Genomic DNA, 19,875 nt, shown 5'->3' with positions numbered 1-19,875 from the left:
CTAGAAGGTCTACACTGCTAAGACGAAGAGCCCCCAGTCTATTGATAAAATCAGCTGAGTTTCGTATGTGATGTGAGCACTTGCCTACGAAAGGTCTCAGTAAGAAAGCGAGATGTTTAGCTAAATCATATGTAGGAGCTCCAATGTTGCTCACTATTGGACGCAGAGGAAGACCCTCTTTATGAATCTTTGGAAGGCCATACAGTCTTGGAGGTACACAACCACGTTGTCTTAACCTCTTGATGGTCTCTTGCGGTAAGGAGGAGGAATTTAATAGTGCTGAAGTTTTTCGTTGCACACGTCCTGTAGGATCGTAATTAATCCTCCTACAGGTAGAGTCACTTAGCAGACCGTACATCTTATCTTTATACACACCACGAGGTAACAAAACAGTTGCATTACCTTTGTCAGCTTTCAATACCACTACGTCAGGGTCCTCTCTCAGATTTCGTAATGCAGCCCTTTCTGCAGAGGTCAAATTACTGCGTTGAGTAGGAGCCTTCAACAGAGCGCGGCAAGTTTCCCTTCTTATTTCGTCTGCAGTGTCCAAAGGAAGACGTCGTACAGCTTCTTCAACACCACTCAAAATACTTATTAATGGCGGTGCAGTAGGTGTAGGTGCAAAATTGAGTCCCTTGCTTAATACAGACAGCATAGCGTCGTCCAAATTCTTCTCCGTGAGATTGACAACGGAACGTCGTACCATTATCCCTTCTGGCGACGGCTTCTGTGGCAACAGTCGATCAAATTTTGATATCTGCCGACAATTAGCATCATTGTGGATCCACTCGAACTTGGCCGAAGTCACTCCATCAACCCAGTCCCATGATACAGGAGAAAGATACCTTGCAACCTTCAGATGTAAATGGTAAAGTTCTGCTGAAATAGTATCTAACCTTCATCTTGTATAGAAAATCCTCTCCTTGACAATAGCATGACTAGCCTTCTCAGTAATCTTCCGTGCAGTTGCGGTCTTAATGAAATGAGTCACTCTAGCAAATTTTGGTATAATGCAGCACTGGTGATTCAGACAAAGAGGCCACTTTTTACACAAGATGATAAAGCTGTGGGATTGTAGATAATAAAAATTCTTGTTTCCCACACGACACCTGCCTGGAAATGAAGTGCTAGATGCTTCTGGTATACTTTCCAGTCTTTCTGAGCTTCATTAAACAGCTGAAAAACCAGGACTGCCACTAGCAATTGCACCTGTGCCAGACACGTCACTTTCTGTACAAGTGCATGCTGCTGATCAAGCAGTTGTTTCCAGTGCTCAAAAAACTGATTGTCCAACACTCAGCAAAGCAGCTTGATAAGTCCTATTTCAGCATGAAGATGAGCTGTAGTTCCAAACAACCTTCTTCCCCATTATTGTAAGTGCGCTTGTTCAACAATACAAGTTTTTCTGAGCACCAATTACTTCAAATAAATCACAGAATACAATAGACCCTGACTCTCCTTGAACTAAACAGAAACAAAGTCTTCTTAGTCATTAAAGTACTCTGTTAATTCACTGAACATCTATCAGTGCTGGAGAGCAGTATACAAGATGTGTGCAATGAGTAATGCAACAATTTTTTTCTGAAACATGTTGGTTTTATTCAGGATTCCAATATGCCATGTCACTGCTCACTCTTTTGGCTACAAATTTTCAATATAACTTCCATTCAATCCAATGACCTTACGCCACCATACTGGGAGGGCTTGATGCCCAGTTGGTACCACTGTACTGGCCAACATCAGAGTCAACGTCTTGCTGCATCAATAACCTCCTCATCATCCATGTATTTCTTCCTGTTGAGTGTGTCCTTCATTGGAAGATGGAAGTCAGAAGGTACGAGATCTGGGCTGTATGGTGGATGAGATCAGACAGGTTTGAGAGACCCTGCTGCGATGATGACAGGTGCCTTGCCCAGCAACTTGCTGTGCTTTTGTTCACCACCAGGTGATTCAATGGAGAATGGAAACAGCATAGCGTTAGGGAAATGGATATGCAAACCAAGAGTCGATGACAGGAAATAACAAAGTCTACATCAATATCCAGAAAAATGCCAAATTTTGCAAGGTCATCACAGATAACTTCACTGGAGAGCTTGTAGTACACATCATTGAGCTGAGATAAATAAGGCTGGGATGGTCTGCAGCAGTCCTTAAATCAGCCATTGTTGTTCACCCAAGTGACTCCGAATTTGTCGATGTATCACTCCATGATGCACCTAGAGTCCTTGCTTGACCTATGCATAAGTATACTGACTGATGCATAATTACACTGTTGACCCATCAAAACATCCAGTGGGATTACAAGATTTTTCATCAAAATGGAAGAAGCTTCCTCAATTAGAAAAACGTGTTTCTCACCCCAATACAGGTCACTGAAAAATCTATTATTTCTACAGATGTGCTATATCTAACACATCATGATCATCTGAAAGTCATAGAAATTCAAATATGCAGATGGATACAAGTTAGAATTACTGTACGCATAATATGAAAAAAGGGAGAGTGGCTACCATATACATAAAAAATCCTTCACTACAGATCACAGTGAATACTACATTGAACAGCTGTTTGAGTACTGTACTTCTGCAATAGAATTAGAAGCATACAAGAGAGCAATTCTGACGGTCTGTATAGGCCCCAATAGGAATTTTTTAAAAGTTTATCGGGCAATTAGATGGATTACTTAATAATATTTAATAGAAACAACTGGGAAGTGATTGTATATGGAAATTTCAATACAGATTGCCTCTTGGATAGTTCCGATTGAGGGCTCTGATAGTTAATGATGCCCAGCTTTAGTATGACTGCCACAGTAACTTGCACAACATGCATAGAAACACAAAGTGCAACAGCAGTTGGTAATTTATTTCTAAATCCAATAGTATTTAGGAAATAGATGCAAGCCCTGTAATAAATGGTTTACCTAACCATGCCAGTCAAATGGCAATAACACACCCCTATCAATTGAGTTTAACTAAGAAAAGAAAAACTCACAGAAGTGTAAAAGTCTACTCAGCTACATTGTTCAGAGAGGATTTACAACATAAAAAATGGCAAGAAATTTAACAAGGACACAGATTAGATGAGAAATCTAATTTTCCCCTAAAATATTCTTACAGCATTATGAACTCAGTTATTCTTTACTACAGGTTAGTGACATTTAAGTGGAAGCCAAGAAAAAGGGTGACTAATATCTTGAATCAAAATCCCTTGTACAGGCTAGTTATAAGTACACTTTCACTACTTGAACCATTGTAGACAGAAAATATTTACCACGTGGATACCAAGCTATATAATAATGATGCTCAGACTGTGTGTTGCAAGATTTGCATTGTTAGGCATGTTAGTGTCATGAATTGCCAATAGGTGGCAGTTTTGGTATGGCAAAGTAGGGCTGAAACACAAGCATCAGTATGCATTATAGTTGCAGATAATCAACATGGATGTGGGCAATGTGAGTAGGGCTACTCATAAAGCTGTTTTATCAAAACAACAGCAATGGTGCTGCTGTACCTCATGAGTATGGACACATTAAAGGAATACAGAGTAGTCCTCTTCTGCACCTGGTTGAAGAACATAATTTGGATGTTCAATTTGGAAATTGCTCTTGGGAGAGGCAAACAGCCAACTGTGCCATAAACTGTTGAAGAAGTTACTGTTGCTGCAGCTGAGGATGCTGGATTCAATGTGCAATCTTCAAGCTGTGTCAAGGCACCTGAATAATCCGCAACCCACCATTCGAAAAGTGCTGTGAACAATTTTATCTCTATTGCTGGTCCATGATGTCATGGATGTAGATGGTCATCACAATGAGAAACGTTTGTAGCTTGAAACAAAGTACACAATTAACAAATTTATCCTCTCATGTGAAAATTAAATTTACTTATTATTTCTCTTCCGTGTGTCCTTACAAATCTTTCCACAAGGTTTCATTGTCTTATGATCACTCATTTCATTGGGGCACTCTCAAGTAGTGGAAGTTTAATTATAGCCACCCTGTACCAGGAAGAGAGAGCTTCATATAATGCAAAGGACTAACTCTAATCCAGGCTTTAAAATGCACTACAAGCAGTATTCCAAATTCTTCAGTGTGCCATCAAAAATAAAAAAAATAAAAAAAAAGCATGTGCTGTACACAAGAAAATAAAAAATCCAAGTAGAAGGGAAGCACAATTTGGAACATTATTTTGCATGATATAAACAAACATGGCAGAACCAATCATACTGACAATAACAACAATTTGGAGCATTATTAGTCATGGAACAAAAAAAAATTCAGCAGAGCAAATGATACTGAACTCCCAGCAACATTATCAGTGAGACATCCGATGCTTTGAAATTCAGATCATTAGCTACTATGTTAATTAAACTGTCCATAGCAGTAGCTGAAAACAAGTGGGCTAGCTTTCAGAACTGGTTAGTTGTATCGCTAGGGAGGAAAAAAAATAACTGCCTCTCAACCTGCAATCCTAATGACCTAACACTGCTTATTAATTTTCTTGAGCTACCTCTTTTTCCTTATTGAGGAAGTAACTAACAGTTCTGAAAGCTAAGACATTTATGTATACTTCTCTATGACCCTGTTGGCAGTATTTACGATTTCACCTCCTAAAGGCAATTACCAGCCAGCCATTTTGTAACCATAAAAAGTAAAAAATATGACTTTTAAAAATTTTATGTGGTTCACCATAACTTCCTCTCCAATCCATCTGTCTTCCTGTACAGTTTTTGTCCTCTACGGCTCCCTCTAATAGCATGGAAGTCATTTTATTCCTTGATGTATTACTATACTCTCTGTAGAGCCTCCACATTTCTCATTTTACATGTCCACTTATTTTTCACTACGAAACGCTTTATTAATTTCTTAAACACTGACAGACATTCTTAATCACTGTAGTGCAGATGCACTGAAATGGCCAAACAAATTTTTCACCAGTTCATTTGTCCATCATGTCCTGAATAGTCTGTCATGAAGGAAAGATCATTGATGTGGAATATTAACTCATCTCCATCTAGGTGTACATCTTGTATTACACATTATTTTCCGTTACACGTGAAACAGTTGGCAACATTCTACTTCCTCTTTCATTTTTGATGGTAACACATGATCCTTTCTATTTATGAAGTAATGGTAAATCCAGGACGGAATAATTACAGTGTTATGAAAAGGAACACTGCTACTCACCATATAGTGGAGATAGTGAGTCACAGATTGACAGTGGTGCCTATCTGCCACTCAGTGTCTCCACTGTATGGTGGGGCAGCTGTACTTTCATGATACTGTCATTCTAATTTTGATGGAAAATATTTAATGAGTTTCCTTTCATAACCATGATTTTTAAGATCTTGCAGTGTTTGAGTAGCTACTAGCTACCAATAGATACCTTTGGCTTCTCTTAACTCTCTTCTTTCTAGTCTAGTTTGCGCATTCTCTCAAAATACATTTTGTCCATAGCCTTCAAACTATTGCAGGGATGATTTTAATTTAACACGCCATCAGCTCATCTGACATGGAGTGAACCTTTAAGTAAACGAATATGATAACGGAGGTTGGCCTAACCTTTTTCAATGGAATCATTTGCGATTTATGACAAATACTCTTCGAAAGTTTGCCCCCACGTATTTCTGGTGATATTTATATATTTATTACCTCTGTCATTATGATATGCACGAATACTGCTTATGTATACAAGTGTTTATTAGAATTGTAATACAAACGACGTAAATCGTCTCTTCCTAGTTGTTGTGAACTTGGTATTGTAAACAACGAAAAACGTTTCCTATATTATTATTATTGCATTGGTACAATTGTTCCGTCTTCCGTGTATTGATAAACAATTAGTAAGTGTGCAGTAAAATACATTTCTTATACTTCATTTGCAACGACGATCAAATATTTACTGTAAAAAGCGCCGTTCACTTATCACAAAATACTGTGGATGAAACATGAAACGATCTAAGTGGCTTTTAATTCCGTTGTGTCTTGTGATAATTCAGTGTCAGTGTTGACATTTTTGATATGGTGGCAGTACTGCGATAGCAAAAACATTATTACACTGTGATATATTCTAAACAATAAATGGCAACAATAAATGTAATCCTGTGGTTAAATCACAAGGAAAGTTCAATTCGAAATTAAAGATGATGATACATTATTTGTAATGAACTCCGATGCTAGGATATATGTACCGCTACATTTGCGACATCTAGCGACACACAAGTGAAGGAGAGCTGAGTGGCGTCAGTCAACATCCATGTGTTTTGGGTGAGGATGCAAGCCACGAGGAAGAAAGTGCATGCATCATGCGAACACTAACAGTAAATTCAGTGTCTAGACGTGTAGCGCGGAGGCAGTAGATTTGTCTGGCAGTTTTTACTGAAATTAAAACTATTAAAGCTTGCACGTAAGTTATTTTATATGGAAGAAATAGCTTTGAAATTTTTTTGTTACTTAGATCATTAGAAAATAAGATATTTGTTGTAACCTGATCATTATTTCCCGTTAGATACTTAATCCGCACATTTGTTTTTATGTTTACGTCTCGTGTTTGTTTATTTACAAAAGTTGTGCTTCATCAACATATTGTATGATGTTATTTTATTGGTCGTGTCTGTTTTCTGTAAATGCTCTACCATTCGTTCAGTTTAGGAATCCATAAATTGCTTCCTTTATTATTAGAAATGCCTGTGGCTTCTATGATGGTTTTCTTACATTGGCAGGTAACTGCGTCTTGCCTCGTGGCCGTGCTAGTGTTGCGGCATAATAATCAATATGGCGGCACAAGTGGCTGCTAATTCCAATGACTGCTCACAGGCTCGTGAGAGTGCTGGCGCATCATATGCGCATGCGGTGCTTAATTTCAAATCTGCGGACAGTAATAAAGAAAATATAGGCGAAACTTCAGATACAGTTACGAAAGAACACAACACGAAGGAAGTGCCGGCTGTGGGTAAATACTGTTACCAGAAATCGACTAAACAGCAGTCTCATATGACAGATCACCATGCTACCGGTGGTGATGGAGAGAGCTGTAGCGTTGTTACTGCAAGTAAAGAAGGGCTCGAAAATGTGAGTACTTCTGATGTGAGTGGCATCAGAAGCACTGACGCCGGATGTAACGAAGAGACCACGGGCGATATACGAAACTCAGAAAATGAAGGCGGTTGTAAAGAGGACGAAAAAGTTCCTGAGAAGATAAAGTACGTCGAAGCTCCTCTTCCAAAGGTTAACCCCTGGACGGCAAACCGAAATGCTGCATCAGTGATTACGGGAAAGTTAGAAAGCAAGTCGCAAAGTATGCTCCAATCAAATTCGCCAACGGGGCGGAGAGTGTTGCAGCCGCAGCAACAAGGTAAGTTGCAAAAATATTTAGGTTTTCAGTTGCTTTGAATGTATGTATGGATTTTCTGGAGCCATAATGTGTATTCCGCTTAAATGACATCGTTCCATAGGGCCTATGATTGCCAACTACTCTTCATAAAAAGTTAACACTTTAAAATACGATCTTGTCTGCTTTATAGGCATATTGTTTGAACAGTCTCGGTTATTAAGACAATATTAATCCCAACCACTTTAAGAATTCTTTCTACTACGAAGTAGGAAGAGGAAAGTGCTTGGGTATAAAAAAACTGCAACAGTACTGGCTTACGTGTTGTCTACTCACCTAAGTTATCGTAAATTGCGACACTCAGTATACTTTCCCTGTGCTCTGGTAGTAGCACATAGTTTTCTTTGCCAAATATGGTTGAATGTATAATTTGACACTTTGTATTGAAGTAAGATTTATTTATCTATACCTTGTCACTTCCAAGACAAGACATACTATTTCAATTTGGATAAGAGTTACATAGTGCTCTCCCTTCCCCCCTCCCCCTACTGCCCTCACATTTTTCATATCAGATGTGTGAGACATGTACCACAATGCAGATTTCTGTTGTGTATTACAGTTTTTCCCTAATTTATCACGAAGTATGATAAAAACTATAGTGTATGGCGTAGATAGGCTGTACATCTTAGTCTGTTACAAAAGAAAAGATCTGTTACCACATTTTTACTTTGCATTCGTTGGCTTTCACAGCTTTCCATTTTGTCACCCATTCCAGACCTCAGACTGCATTACAGACTGGTTTGTCGCCACAACCAAGATTACTGGGAAGGGAAAGGGGGGAGGAGGCTATCACATTTGAGCCAATGAGAAAGATCCAGTGAAAAGTTAAAAATAAGCATAGCAGAAAACAAACACTTGACTCACTGTATTTGCAGCTTAGTCATGCATTATTAAAGTTATTACTTCTTTTCTCTCTCTTTCAAAGATCATTTCAAGGGAAAGAATTGAAAAACAGAATACTTAGCTCCCTTATGGAATATAGGACTTATAGCCCTCTCTTTCCTAAGGGGAAGTGTATTGCCTGTAGTCTTTGAGGATTATTTTTTATTCTGAAGCTTTAAGTAGATCAAAATTTACTTTATTATATCAATAAGGCCAGCTGCAGATGCTATAAATCTTCCTCAGAAAAATATCATTCTGTTTCAACCAACATGTTTAGAGGGGGCAAGGTTTTATATACCAAAGTTGCATTTACTGCCACTTTAGCATAACAAACTGTTCTAAAAACGACACGCGAAGGAGAGATCTTCAATGTGGTGTATAAATGAAATGGCACATTTTTGTAATATGTGTAAGCACCAGAGCCCTTGTAAAGCAAACTTGCTGATGTTTTTATTCTTATCCCACTATTGAACACAGATGACCGAAATGAAAATCAAAAGTTCTTGTATTGACGGCTTGTGTGCTAGTGTACTAATAAGTATAAGCAGTAATGCTGCTTTCTGCAATTGCTCTGTGTCATTGCAATCAAACCCGTACACAATCTGCATTTCTGGGTGGGGAACAAATGGTGTGGGCAGAAGAGATAAGGGAAAGGGTAAGGCAAGGCAATGGAAAACAAATTAGTGAAGTTTTAGGCCAGGGGATTGTGAGAGTGCAGGCCATGCTGGAGAGAAATTGCCACTTGTGTACTTAATTGAAACTCACGCTGGAAGGGAGTATCCAAATGGTCCGTATAGTGAAGCAGCTGTTGAAGTCATTTAGGTTGTGGTGCAAGCATGTTTGCCAGCAGGATGGTCAGGTCTGTGGTTTACTTCAGTTTGGTGATGCCCATTGAGATGAATAGTTAATTGTCCTGTCCACATAGAATGAAACCCATGCTATAAGGGAGTATCCCAATGGTCTGTGTAGTGAAGCAGCTGTTGAAGTCATTTAGGTTTTGGTGCAAGCATGTTTGCCAGCAGGATGGTCAGGCCAGTGGTTTACTACAGTTTGGTGATGCCAATTCAGATGAATAGTTAATTGTCCTGTCCACATAGAATTCTATACAGTAGTCAATATATAACATAGCTGCTTTCGCACCCAACTCTGCCTTTTATTGGATAGAAAATGTCTATGACTGGAACTTCGGTAGGTGGTGGTGGCGACGGTGGTGGTGAGAGAGAGAGATGGGTGTTGCATTGCCCACAAGGCAATGGCCCAAAGGCAAAAGGTTAAATGGATTTGAGAATAGGTGTTGAAGCTATGGAGGAAAAAGCAAAGGGTGTCCCTTTCATGAGTTAAGATCATGAAAATGTCCTCAATGGATCTAGACCAGACAAGGGGGTTTAGATTTTGACTGGGTGGTAAGGATTCCTCCAGTTAGTCCACAAATAAGTTGGCCTAGGATGACACTATGTGAGTACACATGGCAATACAACAGATTCGTACATTGATTTGGACTTCGAAAGTGAAATAATTGTGGGTTAGGATGTGGTTGGCTAGGAGGATTAGGAAAGAGGTGGTGGGTTTAGTATGACAGTGACATTGGAAAAGCCAGCCATAGATACGGCATCCACAGTGACAGACAAGGAGTCTCATGGTGATGGAATAGGAACTGTGGAAAGGTTGCAAAGGAATTGAGCAGTGCCTTGAATGTAGGGCTGTAGGTTTCTGAAAATAGTTCAAAGGTGTTGGTCAACAAAAACAGAGGCCTGTTCTCTGGGAGCATTGTACTCAGCCACAAAGTGACCCCTTGTAGAGACTTGTGGGGCTGGCTTGTAGAGTAGACAAAAGGTAGGAGTGCAGTGTGAGGAGGGAGATGACAGAAATAATTAGTAAATATTATTTGGATTTCATGTTTTGAGGAGCTGTGTGTTCCATAGGAGTGATGCTGCTCTCACTGGGAATGGATTTAGCAAAGCAATGTGAGGCTAGGTTAGTGAGGAATTTCAGAACGATAACCATGGGACAACTGGATGGGAGGAGGAGGATGATGATGATTGGAGGGAAGCTGGAGCTGCATTAAATAATGTTCTGTGGGGTTTTCAATTGGCTGTTGTCAGTGGAGTTCCTGACGAAGAAATGTTTTTGCCGCAAAAAAACTTTCCAAACCGTGTACACCACATCTGCAATGGAAAGTAGGACTTGTCAAAATATACCAATAACCTTACCAGAGCCTGTATTGGTAGACAATACCCCCTCCAACGACATACAGAATTTGATATATCCACTCAGACACCAATCCCATGGGTCACCCCTTGTGGTTGATGCAGGTGCAAGATCTGTCTGTACACCCACCCACCACCTCCATTCAGGGATATTTCCTACTCAATAATAGGCAGAGCCACATTTGAAAGCAGCAATTTTATATATCAGGTGCAATTACTGTACAGCTTTGTGTGGGCAGAACAATTAATCAACTCTTTACTCTCACGAATAGCCACTGCCAAACTGTAGCAAACTGAAAAATTGACCAGTCAGTTGCTGAACATGTACTCCACAACACATTTTACTTCAACAACTGCTTCATGAGACAGGTTATTTGGTTACTCCCTTCCAGTCCAAGTTTCTCTGATCTAAGCATGCGTGAATTGGCTCTGTACTGTCTTTGCTCCCTCCCTCCATCCCTCCCTCCCTCCTCTCCGCCCTCCCTCCCTCGTCTCTGCCTTCCTCCTCTCCGCCCTCCCTTCTCCTTTTTCTCCCTCTCTCTACATCTTTTTTAAACTGTACACTCAGAAATAATTTCACTTTGTTATGTAGCTGCTGAGTCACCTTTCAAAAGACTTGCCTTGCACAATCACACTATCCCCTATTGCATCATGTGCTTTTTCTTACAAAGTTCCCACCTCCATCTGCCCTGGCACCTTCTCTCAAAAATCGATGATCAATAACCAGTCTCACTGCAGAAGTGTGTTTTTGGCTCTCTGTGTGTTTGTGTGAGTAAATATATGTACTTTTGGTAGAAAAAATATAGCTAATGTTTATATATATTGTTTTCAGTTACATGTGTTTTTGCGCCACACATCAGTCTGATATAAGTGAGTGGTTGTATTTCGCTTATGTTAAGCATTGTTCACGTCAGGAATTTCCTTTGTTTTTACAGTGTTGAACAGTTTAGTAAATATTATAAAACCCAAGATGAAATGTAACAATATTTCGAAAATGTTAGTTGCTGTTCACCATATAGTGGAGATGCTGACTCACAGATAGGCACACCAAAAAGACTGTTGAAAAGTGAGCGTTTGGCTAAGAAGGCCTTTGAAATTAGTACACACACACACACACACACACACACACACACACACACACACGAGACCACAGTCTCTGGCAGCTGTGTGTGTGTTTTGTCTAATTTCGAAGAAGGCCTTGTTAGCCAAAGGCTCACTTTTCAACAGTCTTTTTGGTGTGCCTATCTGCAACTCAGCTTCTCCGCTATGTAGTTAACAGCAACTACCCTTTTCATAAAATTGATAGTAAGTATTGTGGTTTCCTGTAGCTTAAATGGAAAGGTTCTCATAGAGAAGTGATGAACTAAGGGAACAGGATTTTTTGATGGCATATTTCTTGAATAAATTTGTTTGCTTCCTTGCCTTGTTGGGTTCAGAAATTCAAAGCTACTATGATTGTGAGGAACTGACTGTTATTGTTGATGTTATGGCATTTGCCATTTTGAAATGTCCATGGTGTAATGTAGTGGGCTCCAATGACTTGTGGAAAGGGGGGGGGGGATACAGAAAGCAACAGTTACTGTTTGTACTTCATGGTGCAAAAAGTGGATTTTACCCATTGAACATATTTACATGAAAAATATTGGAAAAATAGTGATACGTCCTACCGTCTCTATTTTAGAGCCTTTACCCTTTCACAACATCCTGAACTCCTGTTGTTTGTTATGTCTTCACTTCTTTTCTGATCTTTTTTGGTCGGAGACCTAGGAATGACATTTCCGTAGAGCTCTAAACTGTTCGAAGTTTCCTTTTGAAGCTTCATTACAGCATTTAAGTGAACACACAATCTTACGAATAGGCCATTAATGTGTTTCAAATGGAATTCTATCAGAGATGATAAGCTGACTTCAGTTTGGTGTTTGATGACAATTTTATGGATGCAAGAGCTTGAAGAATCCATGTGATTCTTTTTTAGTAATATTGCTAGTTTTGTAATGAAGTTTTTGAATCGGTCTACTCAAGCAGAAGTAACACAAAGTATAAAATGATGCATCTGATGCTGCTTCACAGCACAATAACAATCACCTTTCGATCTAGCCTTTGTCTCAGATTTGCACTGAGGACCAATATTTCACAACTAAGGCTTCATATTCACATTCAGTGGCTTTGCCAAGTCATACTGAATTGTCATTTTTCAACATAATCTACCCTTGTGCTACACCACAAATCTGTCTTCCACCACAACCTCTAGTCCAGAAAATAATATATATCTAAAATATAACATTGCCAGTATTCTGTTTTCTTCCTGTTTGCACACGTTGTCACACACCACAACTTAATGGTGTTGAGATGAAACCAGTATCTCATATCAGTAGATCACTTGATCCAATGTGATACTAATATACTTATGCATTAATTGTGATAACAATTTTTTTCAAAAACATATTGTTGAGAGAGTGAAGAGTGGTATTTAAAATTACTAGTAGAATTTTTTCTTTTTTAATGTTATTTTTAATTTGTGCTTTTATCAGCACTGTTGGGCTTAAATTGTATTTAAAAGGTAATGGAATATGCCTATGCACATTTATCAATGATTTCATATCCACAAATTATCCTTTATGGAGTGAATTAATTCCAAAAACTGTACTCTTAATACCCTCACTTACCTTGACAATGCAGCACTGATGAGAATCACATTTTGCATTACCAAAGTTGACGCCATTTTGGCTAAAGAATTTTTTGAGGAATGTGATGAGTTTCAGTAGTTCCTGGTTATCTCATCCGTGTTATCAGTGATTCTACTAGAATTTTTTGTGAATGCATTATAATCCCCTTTCTCCATTGTTGTTTCTGGTCATATTTGATTTAAAAAGCAGGAGAAAATCTTCTAAGGCACCTACCAGCATTTAGACCTAGTTCTAGCAGTAGCAGTAGTCTGTTACCCATTGTTTCTTTGTCATCAAGCTATGCCATCTGGTTGATTTCCACCACAGTATCCTACTTTGAAATGTGTGTCTTTTCTCCGAACTTCTAGCCTCAAAAATTTCTATAGCAGAATCGTAGATTGTGAAGAACCACTATTAGTGATGATAAACTGTCTTTGACGAGAGTTTCCTTTAGGGTGTCAAGACTTGTTTAGTATCAAATGCTCCTTTCTGCAGTAACTCATAAACACAAGATATTGCATCCTCAGCAAAGGAATTGTATTGGTCTTCTCCATTTACCACTATATGTGAAGCCTATTATACTACCAGATCTGCTTTCCAAAATGACAGCTTTTGCGTAACATTCTTTAAGTGTCATGGCTAATATTAAAGAATTGGACTGGCTTATCCGACTGGAGTATCTGGGAATTGTTGACTCGGATTATACAGACTGTATGATGTCATATTTTAGGTTTTGTTTGGATTTCTCCCTGTTACATACAGAATCTTGATTTGTGCATGCCACTGCTGTTAAGCTGTGAGGTTGTGGTGCATTACTTGCACAAAATTGCACTGTTTCACCATTGCTCCAGTCATGTGTTCTAAATGTGTGTTGAAACATGAGCTCAATGTCAGTGCATTCATAATACAAAATTTAATGTTGAGGCAAAAATAATCATCCAAACTATTTGTCTGTTTCCATTGTTGATTACCATCCTCCCTGTGTGTGTGTGTGTGTGTGTGTGTGTGTGTGTGTGTGTGTGTGTGTGTGTGTGTGTGTGTGTGTGTGTGTGTGTGTGTGGGCGCGCGCGATAGAGAGAGAGAGAGAGAATGCTAAGCAGATACCTCTCCATAAAGGCAAAGCTTTATCGACCCAAATGTTGTTTTGAATGCCACGTTGCTTTATTGGTGGTGGTGTGCCATTGCACTTGTCTGGCCTTTGCTCTGTCTTATAGGTGGAACTACAGTTAAGTTAAACTTACCACATATACCTTGCCACAGCTTCACATCTTCCATGTTAACAAGTCATTTCGTGAGGTGAAAGCCAAAATATGACAGAAAAACTTCTTGTCGCGTCTGGAGATTGAACCCCGGACCTACATTTACTGGTATTGAAACCAGGATCTCTGGATTTGTAGTATGGGACTTAGACATTTAAAGTCTATGTTAGGGTCAGTGGCAATCGTGGTGGTGCTTATCTACTGCTCATGGCTTGGGAACATGTCAGTTTTGCGTAGCCAGAGGGATGATTCTTTGACATAATGAATGAGAGGCAAGAACAGAGGCATTGTCTTTCTAGTGCCAGAATTTAAACCATTATTTTGTTTGCTGTTTCTCAATGTATTAGTAACTTTCATAAAAAGTCTTTTTTTTTTACTATGGATTTAAGTGATTTAATTCTGCATGGTGACATCGCTCATTGGTGCGTTTCTCACAGATTAATTGCAGAAAGATGAAAATGAACCAAACATAGTGGTGAAATTACTCTGTGAGAGTCAAAGGTTTGCGTGGATGGAATCTTTTGGAAGTACAGAGAAAGCTGTCACTTTGAGTAAGTGCATCAGTGCTTTTTTAATTTAATCATGTGAGAAGATAGATGCGTCAGTTTTCATTAATAATAGACACACACTTTGATATATTAATAATCATTGATCCACCTACTTTCTCCCATGATTTAATTCTGAGCCACTTACTCAGTGAATCGTGCAGGTTGATGGCATAGCAATGTGGAGCAGAGAAATATTTCACTGCTTTTATTGAATATGTCAGAGTCTGCAAAGCTGTCCTTGGTTTGAAGATAGTAATTCAGTATAAAGAGCTGTAACCCAAACAAGGAGCAATTAAATTTGTAATCCTCGTTTACAGCAATATTTCATCTTTTCTTCCAGATGTATTACTTTTGGAACATGTCGTCTGCCTCCTGCACTCTCATCAGCTGTGTAACACAAACAGCTGGCACACTTTCATTCGTTCCCATCGTGCCTCACGGCAAGTGCTGACAACAGTCCTGCACGAAAAACTTAAAGTACACCGCTGATCCTTTTCTCCTCTTCTACCCAGGTATGCTTCGATCCACTGAGTCACACTCCATACCTCTTCAAATGATGCCACTGGTACAGGGTGGAGTGGTGAATGGTCAGTTATATGTGATCCCAGGACCTGATTATATGCAATTAATTTTTTACCAAGTAGTCGTAAGAGGTCACCCATTGTGTTCTTGTAGCTATAGTTCACCTGTAGTGTTGATGGATCTGATCACCTGTGAGGTGAGGTGATGTTGACGAACAGATGCACATGATTGCAGTGTAAGATATGTACTGTTAGCTGTGAGACACAATAACAAATAAATAAGGATCTCAGTTTTATTCCATTTAAATAATATCCACTACATGTGAATTCCTACACAACATGCCTGATGATACACTATTTAACATGATAAATCATCTCTGAGAGGATTTTTAGTGATTTCCTACCTTCCAATGGGAACATATCAACAGAAACTGTGATTCATTAGTGCAGAGAACCCATTTTATGCTTTTTGCTTTTCACGCCAAATGACAGTGTTCTTGAGTCCACCTTAATGTATCTTCCCTGTAATGTGTTGCATTTATGTGCCAGTGAGCTGGTGGTTTCTATACTCCATCATTAGAAGGTAGTTTTGGATTTCATGTCTACTTACAGGTTGTGGTTGCCCACCATGAATTAATAATTGATCTGCTGAGACCAGCATTTTTGTTCACACAACAAAGTTTTTGGTGCAACATAATCAATTAAGGTCTTGGCAGATATGTCACTTATCACAGCTGGAAAACCTGGAGAGAATGTGTGTTTCATAGAATAACAATGCAAGCTTTGAAAAACAAATGAGCATAAGAGGGCATAGTTGGTGCAGGGAGTAGTACTCAGCTATGAATAGTAGCTTTGTACGGCAGTTAGTAAGCAGTGAGTAAGCATAACTGCACAGCTGGCAGCAGCTGCAGGAGACAGTTCGGTATATCACCAAAACATTGTGCATGAAGTGCAATCAACAACTCTGTTGTATACATGGAGGCACACCATTAATCAGTCATGCGGAGAGAAACTGAGGGATCATAACTGTGATCTGACCACAATCAAATTCACTGATATTGCAGGTCTTGGGTGTATTGTGTGCAACTGGTATGCCTACATTCAGTATAGTTTCTTGTAGCCTCCTAGGTACCAACCCACAAAACTCTACTTTTAACTATTCTAAAGGAGAGTGCTGTTCAAAACAACATTTCTGTGAAATTATATTGCTCTTATAATAGACAGGGATGTGTGATTCATCAACTTCTCCCTGCTTAATTCATGATGAGATAGTTAGTAGGTGAATGGTTGGATATCAGTGTCCAATGGGCACAATATTTCGGCAGTTAAATCACATTTCTATCATTTCCTTTGGACAGTGACATCCGGGAATTAATATGTGAACTACTTCATCAAAAAATGATTTAAACTGTGCAGTTTTCTGACTTTTCACCAACTAGTCCAAATTTTAGTTTTTAGTTCTCAATTTTAAGCCTGAGAAAAAATAGAGAATAGTTGACATATGGGGGGGTGGGGGGTACATGACTTTTACATACAGTCTGTACGATTTTAGCTTATGTGTAAGTTGTGATTTGGCTTAAACACGAAGTACACATAAATAAAGTAATTCCAAATACAGGCTAACAAAAAGCCTAATATCTGTATCGGGAGCAGAAATTTGCTTGGAAAAAAACGGGAGAACATACGGTTGCAGGTCATGTGTTCACCTATTTTATGAAACCATAACCTTGAATTTGCACATATAGATATTATATTTTACTGCTATTAATGATTATATTTTACTGCTATTAATGATGATGATCACAGTTGCCAATATTTGGTATATCTGAAAAGATTGAACTATAGATTTAATATAATCAGTATAATAATTTCTCTGCTTCACAAGAATGCAATACCACACAGTGAAAACTATACCCCATACATCACTGCAGTATCCATCCTGATTTATGGGAACTTCTTGGTCCCCCTCATTCCTGCCATGCCCCCCCCTCGCTCCCTCCTCGCCCCTTCCTTGCCTCCTTGCTCCCTCTACGACTCCTTGCTCCCTCCGTGCCTCCCCCCTCGTCGCTCCCTCCGTGCCTACCCCTCATCGCTCCCTCCTTGCCTCCTCACCACACAATCGCTCCCTCCGTGCCTCCTCACCACACAATCGCTCCCTCCGTGCCTCCTCACCACACAATCGCTCCCTCCGTGCCTCCCCCACCCCCTCCTCACCGCTACCCCTGCTGTTTGCCACCTCCTCGTTTCTTCGCAGTCCCTTCCCCACTCTCCTCCCTCACTTCCCCGCTATAGCCCCCTCCCACCTCGTTGCCCCCTCCCCCTCATTGCCCCCTCCCCCCGCCCTCTGACTGCCCGCCCAGTCCCCCTCATCGCAAAATCCCCTCTCCTGTCTGTTCCCCCACTCTCCTCCTCCTCCTCCTTCTCCCTCTTCACTGTCTTCCTTCACTGCATGTTCTATTTTACCTGACGCTCCTTCTCGATAGCACCCCACTTATATCCTCCACCACTACCACCACCCCGATTTCTGCTTACCGTCCCATATATCTCTCTCTCTCTCTCTCTCTCTCTCTCTCTCTCTCTCTCTCCCCCTCCCCCCCTCTCCCCACTCTCTCTCCCCCCTCTCTCTCCCCCCTCTCTCTCCCCTCTCCCCCCTCCCCCCTCTCCCCTCTCTCTCCCCTCTCTCCCCTCTCTCCCCCTCTCCCCCTCCCCCCTCTCCCCTCTCCCCCACCCCCTCTCTCCCCCTCCCCCCTCTCTCTCCCTTTCCCCCCTCTCTCTCCCTTTCCCCCCTCTCTCTCCCTTTCCCCCCTCTCTCCCTTTCCCCCCTCTCTCCCCCTTCCCCCCTCTCTCCCCCTTCCCCCCTCTCTCTCCCTTCTCCCCTCTCTCTCCCTTCTCCCCTCTCTCTCCCTCTCTCTCCCCCCTCTCTCCCCCCTCTCTCCCCCCTCTCTCCCCCCTCTCTCCCCCTCTCTCCCCCCTCTCTCCCTCTCTCTCCCCCCTCTCTCTCCCTCTCTCCCCCTCTCCCCCACCTCTCCCCCCCTCTCTCCCCCATCCCCCCCCTCTCTCTCCCTCTCTCCCCCTCTCCCCCACCTCTCCCCCCCTCTCTCCCCCATCCCCCCCCTCTCTCTCTCTCTCTCTCTCTCTCTCTCTCTCTCTCTCTCTCTCTCTCTCTCACTCTCTCACACCTCCAGTTCAGATGCATCAGAACAGTTAACTTCTTTAAATTAGCAGAATCCTTATACACATTAATTTAGACATATAAAGTTGAAATCTGTGTTTGCTCTGTAAGATTTATAAATAAATTTCACAGAAAGTTGAATTTAAAAATACAAGAATCGTGAATATAAAATTATTAAAAAATAATCCCGTAATGGCTTTCTGCTATTTCTTAAGATCTTCAGTTTTACCGTTTGAGTTTACATTTCCATTGCATTGGACATAACGGGGGATGTACTTGACAGTTTGGACTCAGGCAGCAAACACAGAAGTATAACGAAGAATCTGTTTTGCCGAGGAAACATGACAGTGGGAAGGGGGCCATCGTGTGAGACAGGCATGTGTGCTCGCGCCTAGGGAGGTGCCGGGTACACGCCCATGCCTCGAGCTGTCTGGAGCGGCCGTAGCAAGCCGGAGAAATTCACCTTGAGCACGTACGGGAGTGACCGGACCAGCCCGCCCCGTGTGCGTGCCGTGCCGTCTATTCTTGTTGCTAGGCAGAGAGCCACGACCTTACGGGAGAGCCCGCTTTCAGCCGCCAGCTATCACAAACATGTCGCGGGAAGCCAGCCTCTCCACTTGCCCTCAAGGACGCAGTGCGCGCTCGTTCAGATAGCAGTTTGCCCGCTATCAAGCGAGTCGTAACTACCCAGGTATTTTGAAACTTCCCGCTTTCGGTATGTCGCCAATCCGATACTTTCTTCAGAACCATACCAACTCGCGTTAAATTTACAGGTCATGCGAAACTTTAATGCTGCTTATCCGCGTTCCGCAATATTTTAATGACGGTTCTAGGTATCGAGGCACTTTTTTTGGCAAATAACAGGCCGCAAAGGGGGCGAGTATAATGTTGTCAATCATAACTTTGATGGGGTATTGCAGAGTATTTTTTAAAATAGAAACAAATACTTTTTAGCGGCATTTTTAATGTTGCGAAAGGAGATTAATCACAAGTGAATCCTTTCACAAAAATGGCTTAAAACACGGCAATTTCACTTTCGTTGCCTTGTAAAAACTCTGATGGCCCAAAGTACCCGGTGGCAACAGTTATTGGTGTGATGTTAAGCAAACTTTCAAACACCTTTCCCCCAAAAGAGGTCGTTAATATATGCATCACTGTTACTTTTACCAGCTGTTAGAAATATTTTGTTCACTATTGAAGCAGAAATGCTTGTTTTAAGTTGTTATGCTTCA

The 19,875-nt window shown here is 40.7% G+C and overlaps 1 protein-coding gene across 3 annotated transcripts in view; it reads left to right on the top strand.

Moving 5' to 3' along the window:
* Positions 1 to 6,245: 6,245 nt before the first annotated feature.
* The window catches only part of LOC126199377 (la-related protein 1B), a 139,847-nt gene continuing 126,217 nt past the window's right edge, over positions 6,246 to 19,875 (top strand). For all 3 annotated transcript variants that reach the window (XM_049936291.1, XM_049936292.1, XM_049936290.1), the window contains exons 1-2: positions 6,246 to 6,404; positions 6,721 to 7,352. In XM_049936291.1, coding sequence (XP_049792248.1) covers positions 6,773 to 7,352 — 580 coding nt within the window. In that variant the 5' untranslated portion in view covers positions 6,246 to 6,404; positions 6,721 to 6,772. The remainder of the gene's footprint in view (positions 6,405 to 6,720; positions 7,353 to 19,875) is intronic.

This window comes from Schistocerca nitens, chromosome 8 (genome assembly GCF_023898315.1).
Source record: "Schistocerca nitens isolate TAMUIC-IGC-003100 chromosome 8, iqSchNite1.1, whole genome shotgun sequence".
Lineage (NCBI taxonomy): Eukaryota > Metazoa > Arthropoda > Insecta > Orthoptera > Acrididae > Schistocerca > Schistocerca nitens.
Note: the sequence above shows the minus strand (reverse complement) of the source record. Positions and strands in the feature narration are given on the sequence as shown.